The 18,622-nt window shown below is 52.6% G+C and overlaps 1 protein-coding gene across 1 annotated transcript in view; it reads left to right on the top strand.

Annotated features, from left to right (window-relative positions):
* The first annotated feature begins 1,169 nt into the window (after positions 1 to 1,169).
* Positions 1,170 to 18,622, top strand: part of plekhd1 (pleckstrin homology domain containing, family D (with coiled-coil domains) member 1) — a 133,052-nt gene continuing 115,599 nt past the window's right edge. The window contains exons 1-2 of the mRNA XM_070877858.1: positions 1,170 to 1,340; positions 10,978 to 11,071. Coding sequence (XP_070733959.1) covers positions 1,192 to 1,340; positions 10,978 to 11,071 — 243 coding nt within the window. The 5' untranslated portion in view covers positions 1,170 to 1,191. The remainder of the gene's footprint in view (positions 1,341 to 10,977; positions 11,072 to 18,622) is intronic.

The following is an 18,622-nucleotide window of genomic DNA, read 5'->3' as shown; positions in this document are numbered from 1 at the left end:
CATAGGAACTGATCCAGAGTCGATAGACTGTTGGAAAATGATCACCAATGCATCCACTATTTCTAGGGCCATTTCCTTAAGTACTCTGGGATGCAGACTATCAGGCCCCGGGGATTTATCGGCCTTCAATCCAATCAATTTCCCTAACGCAATTTCCCACCTAATAAGGATATCCTTCAGTTCCTCCTTCTCACTAGACCCTCGGTTATCTGTGTCTCCCTTCGTGAAGACAGAACCAAAGTATTTGTTCAATTGGTCTGCCATTTCTTTGTTCCCCATTATAAATAAAGAAGACTACTAGGTGTTCTAATTTCAGCGTTTAAGGTGGTTAATGGTCGGGTAGATAGAGAGAAATTATTTTATTTTATTTTTTTTTGAAATTCGTAGCCAATTGTTCCAATTCTTTGTCAAATCACAAACGCCAGAGGTCACCTTGCACACATCAAGGATCACTCTGCGCCAATGCTCTTAGCCAAAAGGCCTAGAGCCACTGCACCGTTCCTGGAAGTACTGCAATACCAGGTTCGTGCCATGGAGGTGGATGGGTCAGGCCCCCCACACACCTCCGTGGAGGTGGATGGGTCAAGCCACCCCAACCACCTCCTATAAATTATTTCCTCTGGTGGGGGAGTCCAGAACCCGGGGTAAAACCTTAAAATTGGAGCCAGGCCGTTCAGGGTGATATCAGGAAGCAATTCTTCATACACAGGGTGGTGGGAATCTGGAACTCTCTCCCTCCAATAAGCTGTTGAAGCTGGAGGGGGGTCAATTGAAAATTTCAAAATTGAGATTGCAAGATGTTGTTATGGTTCAGGTTATTGAGGGTTGTGGAACCAAGGCTGGTACATGGAGTTAAGATACAGATCAGCCACGATCCAATTGAATGGCGGAACGAGGCTGGAAGGGATGAACGACCTACTCCTGTTCCTATGACGGATGGGTGATCCATCGATTTAAATAGAAGCCGCCCGGTGGGGGGGATTGAGAGCGAGGAAGGAGACGGGTTGGGGCCGGGCTGGATACGCGGTGTACAGGCTTGCTGCAATTGAGCAGGGTGGGTGTCAGTATCAGGCAGCACTCTGTGGCTCCCTCTGCCTTTCGGTGCATGTTTATAGGTTACCTCCTCCTCCTCCTCCTTCTCGGGAGCTGCACTGATTCTCAAACACCCCGAGCCCGAGCCCAGCCCGGGCGATGTTCACTTCCAAATCCTCCGCGATCCTGCCCTCCTACTTCAGTGAGTGCAGCGAGGCTGACAAACTGGACATCAGCACCAAAGTGCAACTGCACGGGGTCCTGTGGAAGAGACCCTTCGGGAGGCAGTCCGCCAAATGGTCTAAAAGGTGACTTGTTTTGTGCTTCTGGTGTGGTTTACCTCTGCTTCTCTCTGTCTCTGTCTCTCTCCACACAGGCTGCCTGACCTGCCGAGTGATTCCCACATTTGCTGTGTTTATTTTCCTTGTCTTGCCTTATTTTTGATTTTGTGTGTATGTGTGTGTGTGTGTGATGTATTTGTTGATGTGTGGGTGCCGGGTCTGTTTGCTTCTGTTATCTACACCCAGCGGAACTAGCCAGTGACCGAGGGCGGCTCAAATCTACATTGGTTTCAAGTTGACATTCAGCGCGTCAATAAGTCGCTGCGATTTGTGCTTTATTTCCCTGGCTGGCTCGGATTGATTCCGTCTTCCAAGTTCTGCCTTTCAAACAACTGAACTGCCCCAAAGTTGACCTTTAGCAGTGTTTATGGGGTGTTTGGGAGAGGTGGGTAGGGTCGAGATAGTCAGGGCCAGCTCCCTTTTCACCAGTTACACTATTATTATTTTTTTGTTGCAATCCAATGATTTGCGCACCAAGTTTGAATGTAACGCCTGCCAACCGGCTCGGCCTCCGGATCCAGGGCGAATACTTGCCTCAATCTTGCCAGTAAGTCGGCCACTGTCGCAGTCCAGCCGGTTTACAAACAACACCCCTTTCTAAAATAACACTGCAGGTGTGCGAACCGATTCTGCAGCAACTCGATCACAAGCTGAAAGTGAATATTGTTGCAAAGTTACTTATTGTAACCGCTGTAGATATGACCAATCAACGCCTGCAAAAGGGAATCATGACTGGAGTAAAGTGTCTACTACAACAGTAATAGATACATTTTCAGTGTTATTGATATGACTAACACACAAAATCCATTCGCTACAATTGAGACCGAGTGTGAAGTCTATATCTGAACTATGGAGCTAAAGTTGGACTGTTCACTATGAGTTAAGGAGGTGTCACTGCGTTGGTATGAAATTCCTCTCCTGTTTTATTAAGGCGATGAATCTTTCACAGTAGAATCTGCTTGATCATCTTGTAGTGATCCCTACTTGCAGAGATCATTTTTCATTCGTGCCTGGGATGTGGACATCGCTGGCAAGGCCAGCATTTATTGCCCATCCCTAATTGCCCCTGATAAGGTGGCGCTGAGCCACTGCTGCAGGTCCATGCTGTGTTTTGGCGTGAAAGCAAGTTATCCTTGATAACACTGCTATTGCAGAGTGAGTTCTGGGATTTTGACCCAGTGGCGATGAACAGCGATATATTTCCAAGTCAGGATGGTGTGTGAGGTGGTGGTGTTCCCATGCGCCTGCTGCCCTTGTCCTCGGTGGTAGAGGTCATGGGTTTGGGTGGTGCTGTGCAAAGAAGCCTTGGCGAGTTGCTGCAGTGCATCTTGTGGATGGTACACACTTCAGGCACGGTGCGCCGGTGGTGGAGGGAGTGAATGTTGAAGGTGGTGGATGGGGTGCCAATCAACTGGGTTGCTTTGCTCTGGATGGTGTCGAGCTTCTTGAGTGTTATTGGAAGCTGCACTCATCCAGGCAAGTGGAGAGAATTTCATCACACTCCTGACTTGTGTCTTGTAGATGGGTGGAAAGGCTTTGGGGAGTCAGGAGGTGACTGCGCTTATAGCTGTTAACGGATGTGATGTAATTGGGATTACGGAGACATGGCTCCAAGGTAACCAAGGCTGGGAACTCAACATCCAGGGGTATTCAATATTCAAGAAGGACAGACAGGAAGGGAAAGGAGGTGGGGTAGCGTCAATGGTTAAAGAGGAGGTTAACTCAATAGTAAGGAAGGACATTAGCATGGATGATGTGGAATCTGTATGGGTAGAGCTGCGAAACACCAAAGGGCAGAAAACGCTAATGGGAGTTGTGTACAGACCACCAAACAATAGTATGGAGGTTGGGGATGGCATCAAACAGGAAATTAAGGACACGTGCAATAAGGGTACAGCAGTTATCATGGGTGACTTTAATCTACATATTGATTGGGCTAACCAAACTGGTAGCAATACTGTGGAGGAGGATTTCCTGGAGTGTATAAGGGATGGTTTTCTAGACCAATATGTCGAGGAACCAACTAGAGAGCAGGCCATCCTAGACTGGGTCTTTGTAACGAGAGAGGATTAATTAGCAATCTGAGTGACGATAATATGGTAGAATTCTTCATCAAGGTGGAGAGTGACACAGTTAATTCAGAGAACTAGGGTCCTGAACTTAAAGAAAGGAAACTTCGATGGTATGAGGCGTGAATTGGCTAGGATAGACTGGCAAATGATACTTAAAGGGTTGATGGTGGATAGGCAGACATTTAAAGATCACATGGATGTACTACAACAATTGTACAGCCCTGTGTGGCGTAAGAATAAAAAAGGGAAGATGGCTCAACCGTGGCTAACAAAGGAAATTAGGGAAAGTGTTAAATCCAAGGATAGGGCATATAAATTGGCCAGAAAAAGCAGCAAACCTGAGGACTGGGAGAAATTTAGAACTCAGCAGAGGAGGACTAAGGGTTTAATTAGGAGGGGGAAAATAAAGTATGAGAGTAAGCTTGCAGGGAACATAAAAACTGACTGCAAAAGCTTCTATAGATATGTGAAGAGAAAAAGATTAGTGAAGACTAATGTAGGTCCCTTGCAGTCAGAATCAGGTGAATTCATACTGGGGAACAAAGAAATGGCAGGCCAATTGAACAAATAATTTGGTTCTGTCTTCACGAAGACACAAATAACCTCCCGAAAATACTAGGGGACCGAGGGTCTAGCGAGAAGGGGGAACTGAGGGAAATCCTTATTCGTCAGGAAATGGTTTTAGGGAAATTGAAGGGACTGAAGGCCGATAAATCCCCAGGGCCTGACAGTCTGCATCCCAGAGTACTTAAGGAAGTGGCCCTAGAAATAGTAGATGCATTGGTGGTCATTTTGCAACACTCCATGGACTCTGGTTCAGTTCCTATGGAATGGAGGGTAGCTAATGTAACCCCACTTTTTAAAAAAGGAGGGAGAGAGAAAATAGGGAATTATAGACCGGTTAGCCTGACATCGGCGGTGGCGAAAATGATAAAATCAATTATTAAAGATGTAATATCAGCACATTTGGAAAGCAGTGACAGGATCAGTCCAAGTCAGCATGGATTTAATGAAAGGGAAATCATGCTTGACAAATCTTCTAGAGTTTTTTGAGGATGTAACTAGTAGAGTGGATAAGGGAGAACCAGTGGATATGGTGTATTTGGACTTTCAAAAGGCTTTTGACAAGGTCTCACACAAGAAATTAGTGTGCAAAATTAAAGCACATGGTATTGGGGGTAATGTATTGACATGGATAGAGAACTGGTCGGCAGACAGGAAGCAAAGAGTGGGAATGAATGGGTCCTTTTTAGAATGGCAGGCAGTGACTAGTGAGGTGCCACAGGATTCAGTGCTGGGACCCCAGCTATTTACAATATATATTAATGATTTAGACAAAGGAATTGAATGTAATATCTCCAAGTTTGCAGATGACACTAAGCTGGGTGGCAGTGCGAGCTGTGAGGAGGGTGCTAGGAGGCTGCAGGGTGACTTGGACAGGTTAGGTGAATGGGCAAATGCATGGCAGATGCAGTATAATGTAGATAAGTGTGAGGTTATCCACTTTGGTGGCAAAAACAGGAAGGCAGAATATTATCTGAATGGTGACAGATTAGTAAAAGGGGAGATGCAACGAGACCTGGGTGTCGTGGTTCATCAGTCATTGAAAGTAGGCATGCAGGCACAGCAGCAGTAAAGAAAGCAAATGGCATGTTGGCCTTCATAGCGAGGGGATTTGAGTATAGGAGCAGGGAGGTCTTACTGCAGTTGTACAGGGCCTTGGTGAGACCACACCTTAAGTATTGTGTGCAGTTTTGGTCTCCTAATCTGAGGAAGGACATTCTTGCTATTGAGGGAGTGCAGCGAAGGTTCACCAGACTGATTCCTGGAATGGCAGGACTGACATATGAAGAAAGAGTGGATGGACTAGGCTTCACTGGAGTTTAGAAGGATGCGAGGGGATCTCATAGAAACATATAAAATTCTGACGGGATTGGACAGGTTAGATGCAGGAAGAATGTTCCCGATGTTGGGGAAGTCCAGAACCAGGGGTCACAATCTAAGGATAAGGGGTAAGCCATTTAGAACCGAGATGAGGAGAAACTTCTTCACTCAGAGAATTGTGAACCTGTGGAATTCTCTACCACAGAGAGTTGTTGTGCCCAGTTCGTTAGATATATTCAAAAGGGAGTTAGATGTGGCCCTTACGGCTAAAGGGATCAAGGGGTATGGAGCCAAAGCAGGAATGGGGTACTGAAGTTGCTTGATCAGCCATGATCATATTGAATGGTGATGCAGACTCGAAGGGCCGAATGGCCTACTCCTGCGCCTATTTTCTATGTTTCTATGTTTTTATGAGACACTTGCCACAGAATACTCAAACTCTGACCTGCTCTTATGGCCACAGTATATGTGGCTCGTCCAGTTAATTTTCTTAATGGTTAAAGGTGATCCCCAGGATGTTGATGGTGGGGAATTTGGCGATGGTAATGCCATTGAATGTCATGGGGCGATGGTTAGACTCTTGCTTGTTGGAAATAGTCATTGCCTGGCACTTGTGTGGCACGAATGTTACTTGCCACTTATCAGCCCAAGCCTGAATGTCATCCAGGTCTTGCTGCAGGCGGGCATGGGTTGTTTCATTATCTGAAGAGTTGTGAATGGAACTGAACACTGTGCAATTATCAGCAAACATCCCCACTTCTGACCTAATGATGGAGGGAAGGTCATTGATGAAGCAGCTGAAGATGGTTGGGCCTAGGACACTGCCCTGAGAAACTCCTACTGTGATGTCCTGGGGCTGTGATGATTGGCCTCCAACACATACAACCATCTTCCTTTGTGCTAGATATGACTTCAGCCAGTGGAGAGTTTGCCCCCTGATCTCCATTGACTTCAATGTTACTCGGGCTCCTTGATGCCATACTCGGTTAAATGCTGCCTTGATGTCAAGGGCAGTCACTCTCACCTCACCTCTGGGATTCAGCTCTTTTGTCCCTGTTTGGACCAAGGCTGTAATGAGGTCTGGAGCCGAGTGGTTCTGGCAGAACTCAAACTGGGCATCGGTGAGCAGGTTATTGGTGAGTAAGTGCCCATTGATAGCACTGTTGACAACACCTTCCATCACTTTGCTGATGATTGATGGCATGGTAATTGGCCGGATTAGATTTGTCCTGCTTTTCGTGGTCAGGACATACCTGGGCAGTTTTCAGTATTGTCAGGTAGATGCCAGTGTTGTAGCTGTACTGGAACAGCTTGGCTAGAGGCGTGGCTAGTTCTGGAACACAAGTCTTCAGCCAACAGCTGGGATGTTGTCGGGGGCTAGTCTTTGCTGTATCCAGTGCGCTCTGCTGTTTCTTGCTATCACGTGGAGTGAATCGAATTGGCTGAAGACTGGCTTCTGTGATGGTGGGTCCTCGGGAGGAGGCAGAGATGGATCATCCACTCAGCACTTCTGGCTTAAGATGGTTGCAAGCGCTTCAGCCTTGTCTTTTACACTCACATGCTGGGCTCTGCCATCATTGAGGATGGGGATATTCATGGAGCCTTCTCCTCCCGTTAGTTGTTTAATGGTTCACGACTGGATGTGGCAGGACTGCAGAGCTTTGATCTGATCCATTAATTTTGGGATTGTTTAGCCCTGTCGATAGCATGCTGCTTCCGCTGTTTAGCATGCATGTCGTCCTGTGTTGCAACTTCCCCAGGTTGGCACCTCATTTTTAGGCACGTCTGATGCTGCTCCTGGCATGCTCTTCTGCACTCCTCATTAAACCAGGGTTGCTCGCCTGACTTGATGGTAATGGTAGAGTGAGGGATATGCAGGGTCATGAGGTTACAGATTGTGGTGGAATACAATTCTGCTGCTGATGGCCCAAAGTGCCTCATGGATGCCCAGTTTTGAGTTGCTAGATCTGTTCTGAATCTATCCCATTTAGCCCGGTGGTAGTGCCACACAACACGATGGAGGGTGTCCTCAGTGTGAAGATGGGACTTTGTCTCCACAAGGTCTTTGTGGTGGTCACTGCTACCAATGCTGTCATGGACAGATGCATCTGCGACAGATAGATTGGTGAGGATGAGATCAAGTAGGTTTTTCCCTTATGTTGGTTCTCTCACCACTAGCTGTAGGCTCAGTCTGGCAGTTATGTCCTTCAGGACTTGGCCAGCTTGGTCAGTAGTGGTGCTACCGAATCACTCTTGATGATGGTCATTGAAGTCCCCCACCCAGAGTACATTCTGTGTCCTTGCTACTCTCAGTGCTTTTTCCAAGTGGTGTTCAACATGGAGCAGTACGGATTTGGCAGCTGAGGGAGGGCGGTAGGTGGTAATCAGCAGGAGGTTTCCTTGTCCATGTTTGGCCTGATGCCATGAGACTTCATGGGGTCCAGAGTCAATGTTGAGGACTCCCAGGGCCACTCCCTCCTGACTGTATACCACTGTTCCGCCACCTCTGGTAGGACTGGACATATTCAGGAATGGTGGCAGTGATGGTGATGGAGGAGTTTTGGACATTGGCTAAAAGACATGATTCTGTGAGTATGTCAGGCTGTAGTGATCACCAGAAGCAGCGGGAGCTGAGTGAGAGCGGAGCGGAATAAAAAGATGCTTTCATAGACATGGTGAAAGAGGAGGGAGTGGAGATACTGGATGGGATAATATTTGATAAAGAGGAGATACTAGAAAGGCTGGCTGTACTCACCAGGACCGGATGGAATGCATCCAGGGATGCTGAGGGAAGTAAAGGTGGAAATTGCAGAGGTACTGGCCATAATCTTCCGATCCTCTTTAGATACGGAGGTGGTGCCAGAGGGCTGGAGAATTGTAAATGTTACACCCTTGTTCAAAAAAGGGTGTAGAGCTAAACCCAGTAACTGCAGGCCAGCCAGTTTAACCTCAGTGTAGGGAAGCTTTTAGATCAATAATCAGAGACAAAATTAACAGTCACTTGGACAACTATGGATCAATTAAGGAAAGCTAGCACAGATTTGTTAAAGGCAAATCGTGTTTAACTAACTTGATTGAGTTTTTTGATGAGGTAACAGAGAAGGTTGATGAGGGCAATGTGGTTAATGTGGTGTACATAGATTCCATGATAAAGTGCCACTTAATCGGCTTGCCAGCAAAGTTGAAGCCCATGGAATAAAAGGGACAGTGGCAGCATGGATACAAAATTGGCCAAGTGACAGGAAACAGAGAGTAGTGGTGAACGGTTGTTTTTCGGACTGGGGTCCCCAGGGGCGGTACTAGGACCACTGCTTTTCTTGATCTATATTAATGACTTGGATGTGGGTGTACAGGGCACAATTTCAAAATTTGCAGATGACTCAAAACTTGGAAGTATAGTGAACAGTGAGGAGGATAGTGAGAGACTTCAGGAGGACATAGACTGGCTGGTGGAATGGGCAGATGAAGAAAAGTGTAAAGTGATACATTTTGCTTGGAAGAACGAGGAGAGGCAATATAAACTAAAGGGTACAATTCTAAAGGGGGTAAAGGAACAGGAGTATATGAGCACAAATCATTGAAGGTGGCAGGGCAGGTTAAGAAAGCAGTTAAAAAGCTGACGGGATCCTGGGCTTCATAAATAGAGGCACAGAGTACAAAAGCAAGGAAGTTATGATGAAACTTTATAAAACATTGGTTCGGCCCCAACTGGAGTAGTGTGTCCAATTCTGGGCACCGCACTTTAGGAAGGATGTGAAGGCCTTAGAGAGGGTGCAGAAAAGATTTACCAGAATGGTTCCAGGGATGAGGAACTTCAGTTACGTGGATAGACTGGAGCAGCTGGGGTTGTTCTCCTTAGAGCAGAGAAGGTTGAGAGGAGATTTGATCGAGGTGTTCAAAATCATGAGGGGTCTGGACAGAGTAGAGAGAGAGAAACTGTTCCCATTGGCAGAAGGGTCGAGAACCAGAGGACACAGATTTAAGGTGATTGACGAAAGAACCAAAAGTGACATGAGGAAAAACTATTTTACACAGCGAGTGATTAGGATCTGGAATGCACGGCCTGAAAAGATGGTGGAGGCAGACTCAATCGTAGCTTTCAAAAGGGAGTTGGATAAGTATCTGAACACACAAAAATTATAGGGCTACAGGGAAAGGGTGGGGGAGTGTGACTGGCTGAGGTGCTCTTGCAGAGAGCTGGCACGGGCCCGACAGGCCGAATGGCCGCCTTCTGTGCTGTAAACATTCGATGATTCTATCTTGCAGTGACCCCTGGATGCAGTGATCCCTGGATGCAGTGACTCCTGGTTACACTGACTCCTGGGTGCAGTGACCACTAGATGCAGTGACTCCTGGTTACACTGACCCCTGGATGCAGTGACCCCTGATTTCAGTGACCCCTGGTTGCAGTGACCACTGGATGCAGTGACCCCTGATTGCAGTGGCCACTGGATGCAGTGATACCTGGATGCAATGACCCCCTGATTGCAGTGATCACCTGATTGCAGTGATCATCTTGCGGTGACCCCTGGATGCAGTGACCCCTGGATGCAGTGACCCCTGGATACAGCGATCATCTTGTACTGATCATCTGCTCTCTGGGGCTATTGTGCATCTGGGAGTTTCAGCTCTGTGACATTGAGCAGAATGCTAGTTTGAGACTGAACATATGCAGCACAAAAAGGCTGATATGAGGGGCTCAGGATCGAAATAATCAACTGTTTAAGGTGCCAGTGAGTACTTAGCAACACAGATTAGCGGTAGTGTACACACTTAGTAGTGATCAATCTGTTATGGTTACCATTTAACTTTCTGGCCAAATCAGTTACTATTGCTGGATTTCACTGTTTTAAGTGGGTTGATGCCCAATAAAATAGCTGTTCTGAGTGCATTCAGAGGAACAGGGGAAGGCCATTCAGTCCCTAGAGCCTGCTCCGCCATTGAATTAGATCATGGCTGATCTGTATCTCAACTCCATTTACCCACCTTGGTTCCTAACCCTTCATATCCTTGCCAAACAAAATGTCAATCTCAGTTTTGCTATTTACCCTCAGGCTCAACAGCTTTTTGCGGGGGAGAGAGTTCCACATTCCCACTGCCCTTTGAGTGAAGAAGTGCTTCCTGACATCGCTCCCTGAATGGCCTGGCTCTAATTTTAAGGTTATGCCCCCGTGTTCTGGACTCCCCCCACCAGAGGAAATAGTTTCTCTGTATCTACCCTATCAACTCCTTTAATCATCTCAAATACCTCAATCAGACGGCGCCTTAATCTTGGATATTCGAGGGTATACAAGCCTAATCTGTGCAACCTGCCCTCATAATTTAACCCTATGAGCCCCGGTATCATTTTGGTGAATCTGCGATACACCCACCAAGCCAATATACCCTTCCTGAGGTGTGGGAAACAATATGTGTTGAGGTTTAGTTGCCGATATCACATGGGTGAGTTTAATCAGCACATATATTATGGCTGTTTAATTGTATACCATCCAGCACAGACACAATTTCAGCCGAGATATCATCGGATCAAACACAATTGGATATTGTTTAAGTGCCAGAAGGAAACAGTTTAGTTTGGCTCGGGACAATGTGACATAATCTCAGTCCGATTTGGCACACTGAATCTCAACCCTTTTCCTCTTTTCCAGGTTCTTCCTCATCAAGGACAGCTTTTTACTTTATTATGCAGAAAATGAAAGAAAAAACTTTGAGAGCAACAGATACTTCAACATACATCCCAAGGTCAGTAGCCACAGCTCATCCTATTTATTCGCTGGATAAAGGACTTGGGTGTTAACCGTGGCTCAATGGCAGCACTCTTGTCTCTTAGTCAGAAGGTTGTGGGTTCACTCCAGAGAAATGAGCACACAATACCGGCTGACACTCATAGTGCAGCACTGAGGGAGTGCTGCACTGTCGGAGGGGCAGTACTGAGGGAGAGCCGCACTGTTGGAGGGGCAGTACTGAGGGAATGCCGCACTGTCGGAGGGGCAGTACGGAGAGAGTGCCGCACTGTCGGAGGGGCAGTACTGAGGGAGTGCTGCACTGTCGGAGGGATAGTACTGAGGGAGTGCCGCACTGTCAGAGGTGCAGTACTGAGGGAGTGCCGCACTGTTGGAGGGGCAGGACTGAGGGAGTGCCGCACTGTAGGAGGGACAGTACTGAGGGAGTGCTGCACTGTTGGAGGGGTAATACTGAGGGAATGCCGCACTGTCGGAGGGGCAGTACTGAGGGAGTGCTGCACTGTCGGAGGAGCATCACTGAGGGAGTGCTATAGCATTAGAACGGCAGTACTCAGGGAGTGCTGCACTGTTGGAGGGGCAGTACTGAGGGAATGCTGCAGTGTCGGAGGGGCAGTACTGAGGGAGTGCTGCACTGTCAAAGGGGCAATACTGAGGGAGTGCTGCACTGTCGGAGGGGCAGTACTGAGGGAATGCTGCTTTGTTGGAGGGGCAGTACTGAGGGAGTGCTGCACTGTTGGAGGGGCAGTACTGAGGGAGCGCCGCACTGTCGGAGGGGCAGTGCTGAGGGAGTGCTGCACTGTCGGAGGGGCAGTACTGAGGAAGAGCTGCACAGTCTGAGGGTCTGTACTGAGGGAGTGCTGCACTGTTGGAGGGGCAGTACTGAGAGAGTGCTGCACTGTCGGAGGGGCAGTCCGGAGAGAGTGCTGCACTGTCGGAGGGGCAGTACTGAGGGAGCGCTGCACTGTCTGAGGGGCTGTACTGAGGGAGCGCCGCACTGTCAAAGGGGCAATACTGAGAGAGTGCTGCACTGTCGGAGGGGCAGTACTGAGGGAATGCAGCTTTGTTGGAGGGGCAGTACTGAGGGAGCGCAGCACTGTTGGAGCGGTAGTACTGATGGAGCGCTACAGTGTTGGAGGGGCAGTACTGAGGGAGCGCTGCACTGTCTGAGGTGCCGTACTGAGGGAGCGCCGCACTGTCGGAGGGGCAGTGCTGAGGGAGTGCTGCACTGTCGGAGGGGTAGTACTGAGGGAGAGCTGCACAGTCAGAGGGGCAGTACTTAGGGAGTGCCGCACTGTTGGAGGGGCAGGACTGAGGGAGTGCCGCACTGTTGGAGGGGTAGTACTGAGGGAGTGCCGCACTGTCAGAGGGGCAGTACTGAGGGAGTGCCGCATTGTTGGAGGAGCAGTACTGAGGGAGTGCCGCACTGTCGGAGGGGCAGTACTGAGGGAGTGCCGCACTGTCGGAGGGGTAGTACTGAGGGAGTGCCGCACTGTCGGAGGGGTAGTACTGAGGGAGTGCCGCACTGTCGGAGGGGTAGTACTGAGGGAGTGCCGCACTGTCGGAGGGGCAGTACTGAAGGAGTGCTGCACGGTCAGAGGGACAGGACTGAGGGAGTGCTGCACTGTCGAAGGGGCAGTACTGAGGGAGTGCTGCAGTGTCGAAGGAGCAGTACTGAGGAAGTGCTGCACTGTAGGAGGGGCAGTACTGAGGGAGTGCTGCACTGTTGGAAGGGTAGTACTGCGGGAATGCCGCACTGTCGGAGGGGCAGTACTGAGGGAGTGCTGCAGTGTCGAAGGGGCAGTACTGAGGAAGTGCTGCACTGTCGGAGGGGCAGTACTGAGGGAGTGCTGCACTGTTGGAGGGGTAGTACTGCGGGAATGCCGCACTGTCGGAGGGGCAGTACTGAGGGAGTGCTGCACAGTCGGAGAGGCATCACTGAGGGAGTGCTACAGCATTGGAAGTGCAGTACTGAGGGAGCGCTGCACTGACTGAGGGGTCGTACTGAGGGAGCGCCGCACTGTCAAAGGGGCAATACTGAGGGAGTGCTGCACTGTCGGAGGGGCAGTACTGAGGGAGTGCTGCACTGTCGGAGGGGCAGCACTGAGGGAGTGCTGCACTGTTGGAGAGCTAGTACTGAGGGAGTGCTGCAATGTCGGAGGGGCAGTACTGAGGGAGTGCTGCAGTGTCGGAGGGGCATCACTGAGGGAGTGCTGCAGCGTCAGAAGGGCAGTACTAAGGGAGTGCTGCAGTGTCAGAGGGGCAGTACTGAGGAAGCGTTGCACTGTTGGAGCGACAGTACTGAGGGAGCGCTGCAGTGTCGGAGGGGCAGTACTGAGGGAGTGCTGCAGTGTCCGAGGGCAGTACTGAGGGAGTGCTGCAGTGTCAGAGGGGCAGTACTGAGGGAATGCCGCACTGTCGGAGGGGTAGTACTGAGGGTGTGCTGCACTGTCAGAGAGGCAGGACTGGGGGAGTGCTGCACTGATGGAGGGGTAGTACTGAGGGAGTGCCGCACTGTCGGAGGTGCAATTCTGAGGGTGTGCTGCACTGTCGTAGGGGCATCACTGAGGGAGTGCTGCAGCGTCGGAAGGGCAGTACTGAGGGAGTGCTGCACTGTCGGAGGGGCAGTACTGAGGGAGCGCTGCACTGTTGGAGCGGTAGTACTGAGGGAGCGCTACAGTGTTGGAGGGGCAGTGGTGAGGGAGCACTGCATTGTCTGAGGGGCCGTACTGAGGGAGCGCCGCACTGTCGGAGGGGCAGTGCTGAGGGAGAACTGCACAGTCTGAGGGTCTGTACTGAGGGAGTGCTGCACTGTTCGAGGGGCAGTACTGAGGGAGCGCCGCACTGTCGGAGGGGCAGTGCTGAGTGAGTGCTGCACTGTCTGAGGGCCCGTACTGAGGGAGTGCTGCACTGTCGGAGGGGCAGTACTGAGAGAGTGCTGCACTGTCGGAGGGGCAGTACTGAGGGAGCGCTGCACTGTCTGATGGGCTGTACTGAGGGAGCGCCGCACTGTCAAAGGGGCAATACTGAGAGAGTGCTGCACTGTCGGAGGGGCAGTACTGAGGGAATGCAGCTTTGTTGGAGGGGCAGTACTGAGGGAGCGCTGCACTGTTGGAGCGGTAGTACTGATGGAGCGCTACAGTGTTGGAGGGGCAGTACTGAGGGAGCGCTGCACTGTCTGAGGTGCCGTACTGAGGGAGCGCCGCACTGTCGGAGGGGCAGTGCTGAGGGAGTGCTGCACTGTCGGAGGGGTAGTACTGAGGGAGAGCTGCACAGTCAGAGGGGCAGTACTGAGGGAGTGCCGCACTGTTGGAGGGGCAGGACTGAGGGAGTGCCGCACTGTTGGAGGGGTAGTACTGAGGGAGTGCCGCACTGTCAGAGGGGCAGTACTGAGGGAGTGCCGCATTGTTGGAGGAGCAGTACTGAGGGAGTGCCGCACTGTCGGAGGGGCAGTACTGAGGGAGTGCCGCACTGTCGGAGGGGTAGTACTGAGGGAGTGCCGCACTGTCGGAGGGGTAGTACTGAGGGAGTGCCGCACTGTCGGAGGGGTAGTACTGAGGGAGTGCCGCACTGTCGGAGGGGCAGTACTGAAGGAGTGCTGCACGGTCAGAGGGACAGGACTGAGGGAGTGCTGCAGTGTCGAAGGAGCAGTACTGAGGAAGTGCTGCACTGTAGGAGGGGCAGTACTGAGGGAGTGCTGCACTGTTGGAGGGGTAGTACTGCGGGAATGCCGCACTGTCGGAGGGGCAGTACTGAGGGAGTGCTGCAGTGTCGAAGGGGCAGTACTGAGGAAGTGCTGCACTGTCGGAGGGGCAGTACTGAGGGAGTGCTGCACTGTTGGAGGGGTAGTACTGCGGGAATGCCGCACTGTCGGAGGGGCAGTACTGAGGGAGTGCTGCACGGTCGGAGAGGCATCACTGAGGGAGTGCTACAGCATTGGAAGTGCAGTACTGAGGGAGCGCTGCACTGACTGAGGGGTCGTACTGAGGGAGCGCCGCACTGTCAAAGGGGCAATACTGAGGGAGTGCTGCACTGTCGGAGGGGCAGTGCTGAGGGAGTGCTGCACTGTCGGAGGGGCAGCACTGAGGGAGTGCTGCACTGTTGGAGAGGTAGTACTGAGGGAGTGCTGCACTGTCGGAGGGGCAGTACTGAGGGAGTGCTGCAGTGTCGGAGGGGCATCACTGAGGGAGTGCTGCAGCGTCAGAAGGGCAGTACTAAGGGAGTGCTGCAGTGTCAGAGGGGCAGTACTGAGGAAGCGTTGCACTGTTGGAGCGACAGTACTGAGGGAGCGCTGCAGTGTCGGAGGGGCAGTACTGAGGGAGTGCTGCAGTGTCCGAGGGCAGTACTGAGGGAGTGCTGCAGTGTCAGAGGGGCAGTACTGAGGGAATGCCGCACTGTCGGAGGGGTAGTACTGAGGATGTGCTGCACTGTCAGAGAGGCAGGACTGGGGGAGTGCTGCACTGATGGAGGGGTAGTACTGAGGGAGTGCCGCACTGTCGGAGGTGCAATTCTGAGGGTGTGCTGCACTGTCGTAGGGGCATCACTGAGGGAGTGCTGCAGCGTCGGAAGGGCAGTACTGAGGGAGTGCTGCACTGTCGGAGGGGCAGTACTGAGGGAGCGCTGCACTGTTGGAGCGGTAGTACTGAGGGAGCGCTACAGTGTTGGAGGGGCAGTAGTGAGGGAGCACTGCATTGTCTGAGGGGCCGTACTGAGGGAGCGCCGCACTGTCGGAGGGGCAGTGCTGAGGGAGAACTGCACAGTCTGAGGGTCTGTACTGAGGGAGTGCTGCACTGTTCGAGGGGCAGTACTGAGGGAGCGCCGCACTGTCGGAGGGGCAGTGCTGAGTGAGTGCTGCACTGTCTGAGGGCCCGTACTGAGGGAGTGCTGCACTGTCGGAGGGGCAGTACTGATGGAGCGCTGCACTGTCAGAGGGGCAGTACTGAGGGAGCGCTGCACTGTCTGAGGGGCCGTACTGAAGGAGCGCCGCACTGTCGGAGGGGCAGTGCTGTGGGAGTGCTGCACTGTCGGAGAGACAGGACTGAACGAGTGCCGCACTGTCGGAGGGGTAGTACTGAGGGAGTGCCGCACTGTCGGAGGGGCAATACTGAAGGAGTGCTGCACGGTCAAAGGGACAGGACTGAGGGAGTGCTGCACTGTCGAAGGGGCAGTACTGAGGGAGTGCTGCACTGTAGGAGGGGCAGCACTGAGGGAGTGCTGCAGTGTCGAAGGGGCAGTACTGAGGAAGTGCTGCACTGAAGGAGGAGCAGTACTGAGGGAGTGCTGCACTGTTGGAGGGGTAGTACTGCGGGAATGCCGCACTGTCGGAGGGGCAGTACTGAGGGAGTGCTGCAGTGTCGAAGGGGCAGTACTGAGGAAGTGCTGCACTGTAGGAGCGGCAATACTGAGGGAGTGCTGCACTGTTGGAGGGGTAGTACTGCGGGAATGCCGCACTGTCGGAGGGGCAGTACTGAGGGAGTGCTGCACTGTCGGAGAGGCATCACTGAGGGAGTGCTATAGCATTGGAAGTACAGTACTGAGGGAGTGCTGCACTGTTGGAGGGGCAGTACTGAGGGAGTGCTGAAGTGTTGGCGGGGCAGTACTGAGGGAGCGCTGCACTGTCTAAGGTGCCATACTGAGGGAGCGCCGCACTGTCGGAGGGGCAGTCCTGAGGGAGTGCTGCACTGTCGGAGGGGCAGTACTGAGGGAGCGCTGCACTGTCTGAGGGGCCGTACTGAGGGAGCGCCGCACTGTCAAAGGGGCAATACTGAGGGAGTGCTGCTTTGTTGGAGGGGCAGTACTGAGGGAGTGCTGCACTGTTGGAGAGGTAGTACTGAGGGAGTGCTGCACTGTCGGAGGGGCAGCACTGAGGGAGTGCTGCACTGTTGGAGAGCTAGTACTGAGGGAGTGCTGCACTGTCGGAGGGGCAGTACTGAGGGAGTGCTGCAGTGTCAGAGGGGCATCACTGAGGGAGTGCTGCAGCGTCGGAAGGGCAGTACTGAGGGAGTGCTGCAGTGTCAGAGGGGCAGTACTGAGGGAGCGTTGCACTGTCGGAGCGACAGTACTGAGGGAGCGCTGCAATGTCAGAGGGGCAGTACTGAGGGAGTGCTGCAGTGTCGGAGGGGCAGTACTGAGGGAGTGCTGCACTGTCGGAGCGACAGTACTGAGGGAGCGCTGCAATGTCAGAGGGGCAGTACTGAGGGAGCGCCGCACTGTCGGAGGGGCAGTGCTGAGTGAGTGCTGCACTGTCGGAGGGGCAGTACTGAGGGAGTGCTGCAGTGTCCGAGGGCAGTACTGAGGGAGTGCTGCAGTGTCAGAGGGGCAGTACTGAGGGAGTGCTGCACGGTCGGAGAGGCATCACTGAGGGAGTGCTACAGCATTGGAAGTGCAGTACTGAGGGAGCGCTGCACTGACTGAGGGGTCGTACTGAGGGAGCGCCGCACTGTCAAAGGGGCAATACTGAGGGAGTGCTGCACTGTCGGAGGGGCAGTACTGAGGGAGTGCTGCACTGTCGGAGAGGCAGCACTGAGGGAGTGCTGCACTGTTGGAGAGCTAGTACTGAGGGAGTGCTGCACTGTCGGAGGGGCAGTACTGAGGGAGTGCTGCAGTGTCGGAGGGGCATCACTGAGGGAGTGCTGCAGCGTCAGAAGGGCAGTACTAAGGGAGTGCTGCAGTGTCAGAGGGGCAGTACTGAGGAAGCGTTGCACTGTTGGAGCGACAGTACTGAGGGAGCGCTGCAGTGTCGGAGGGGCAGTACTGAGGGAGTGCTGCAGTGTCCGAGGGCAGTACTGAGGGAGTGCTGCAGTGTCAGAGGGGCAGTGCTGAGGGAGTGCTGCACTGTCGGAGGGGTAGTACTGAGGGAGAGCTGCACAGTCAGAGGGGCAGTACTGAGGGAGTGCCGCACTGTTGGAGGGGCAGGACTGAGGGAGTGCCGCACTGTTGGAGGGGTAGTACTGAGGGAGTGCCGCACTGTCAGAGGGGCAGTACTGAGGGAGTGCCGCATTGTTGGAGGAGCAGTACTGAGGGAGTGCCGCACTGTCGGAGGGGCAGTACTGAGGGAGTGCCGCACTGTCGGAGGGGTAGTACTGAGGGAGTGCCGCACTGTCGGAGGGGTAGTACTGAGGGAGTGCCGCACTGTCGGAGGGGTAGTACTGAGGGAGTGCTGCACTGTTGGAGAGCTAGTACTGAGGGAGTGCTGCACTGTCGGAGGGGCAGTACTGAGGGAGTGCTGCAGTGTCGGAGGGGCATCACTGAGGGAGTGCTGCTGCGTCGGAAGGGCAGTACTGAGGGAGTGCTGCAGTGTCAGAGGGGCAGTACTGAGGGAGCGTTGCACTGTCGGAGCGACAGTACTGAGGGAGCGCTGCAATGTCAGAGGGGCAGTACTGAGGGAGTGCTGCAGTGTCGGAGGGGCAGTACTGAGGGAGCGCCGCACTGTCGGAGGGGCAGTGCTGAGTGAGTGCTGCACTGTCGGAGGGGCAGTACTGAGGGAGTGCTGCAGTGTCCGAGGGCAGTACTGAGGGAGTGCTGCAGTGTCAGAGGGGCAGTACTGAGGGAG

This window comes from Pristiophorus japonicus, chromosome 4 (assembly GCF_044704955.1).
Source record: "Pristiophorus japonicus isolate sPriJap1 chromosome 4, sPriJap1.hap1, whole genome shotgun sequence".
In the NCBI taxonomy this organism is placed as follows: domain Eukaryota; kingdom Metazoa; phylum Chordata; class Chondrichthyes; family Pristiophoridae; genus Pristiophorus; species Pristiophorus japonicus.
This window is presented reverse-complemented; position numbering and strand designations above follow the sequence as displayed.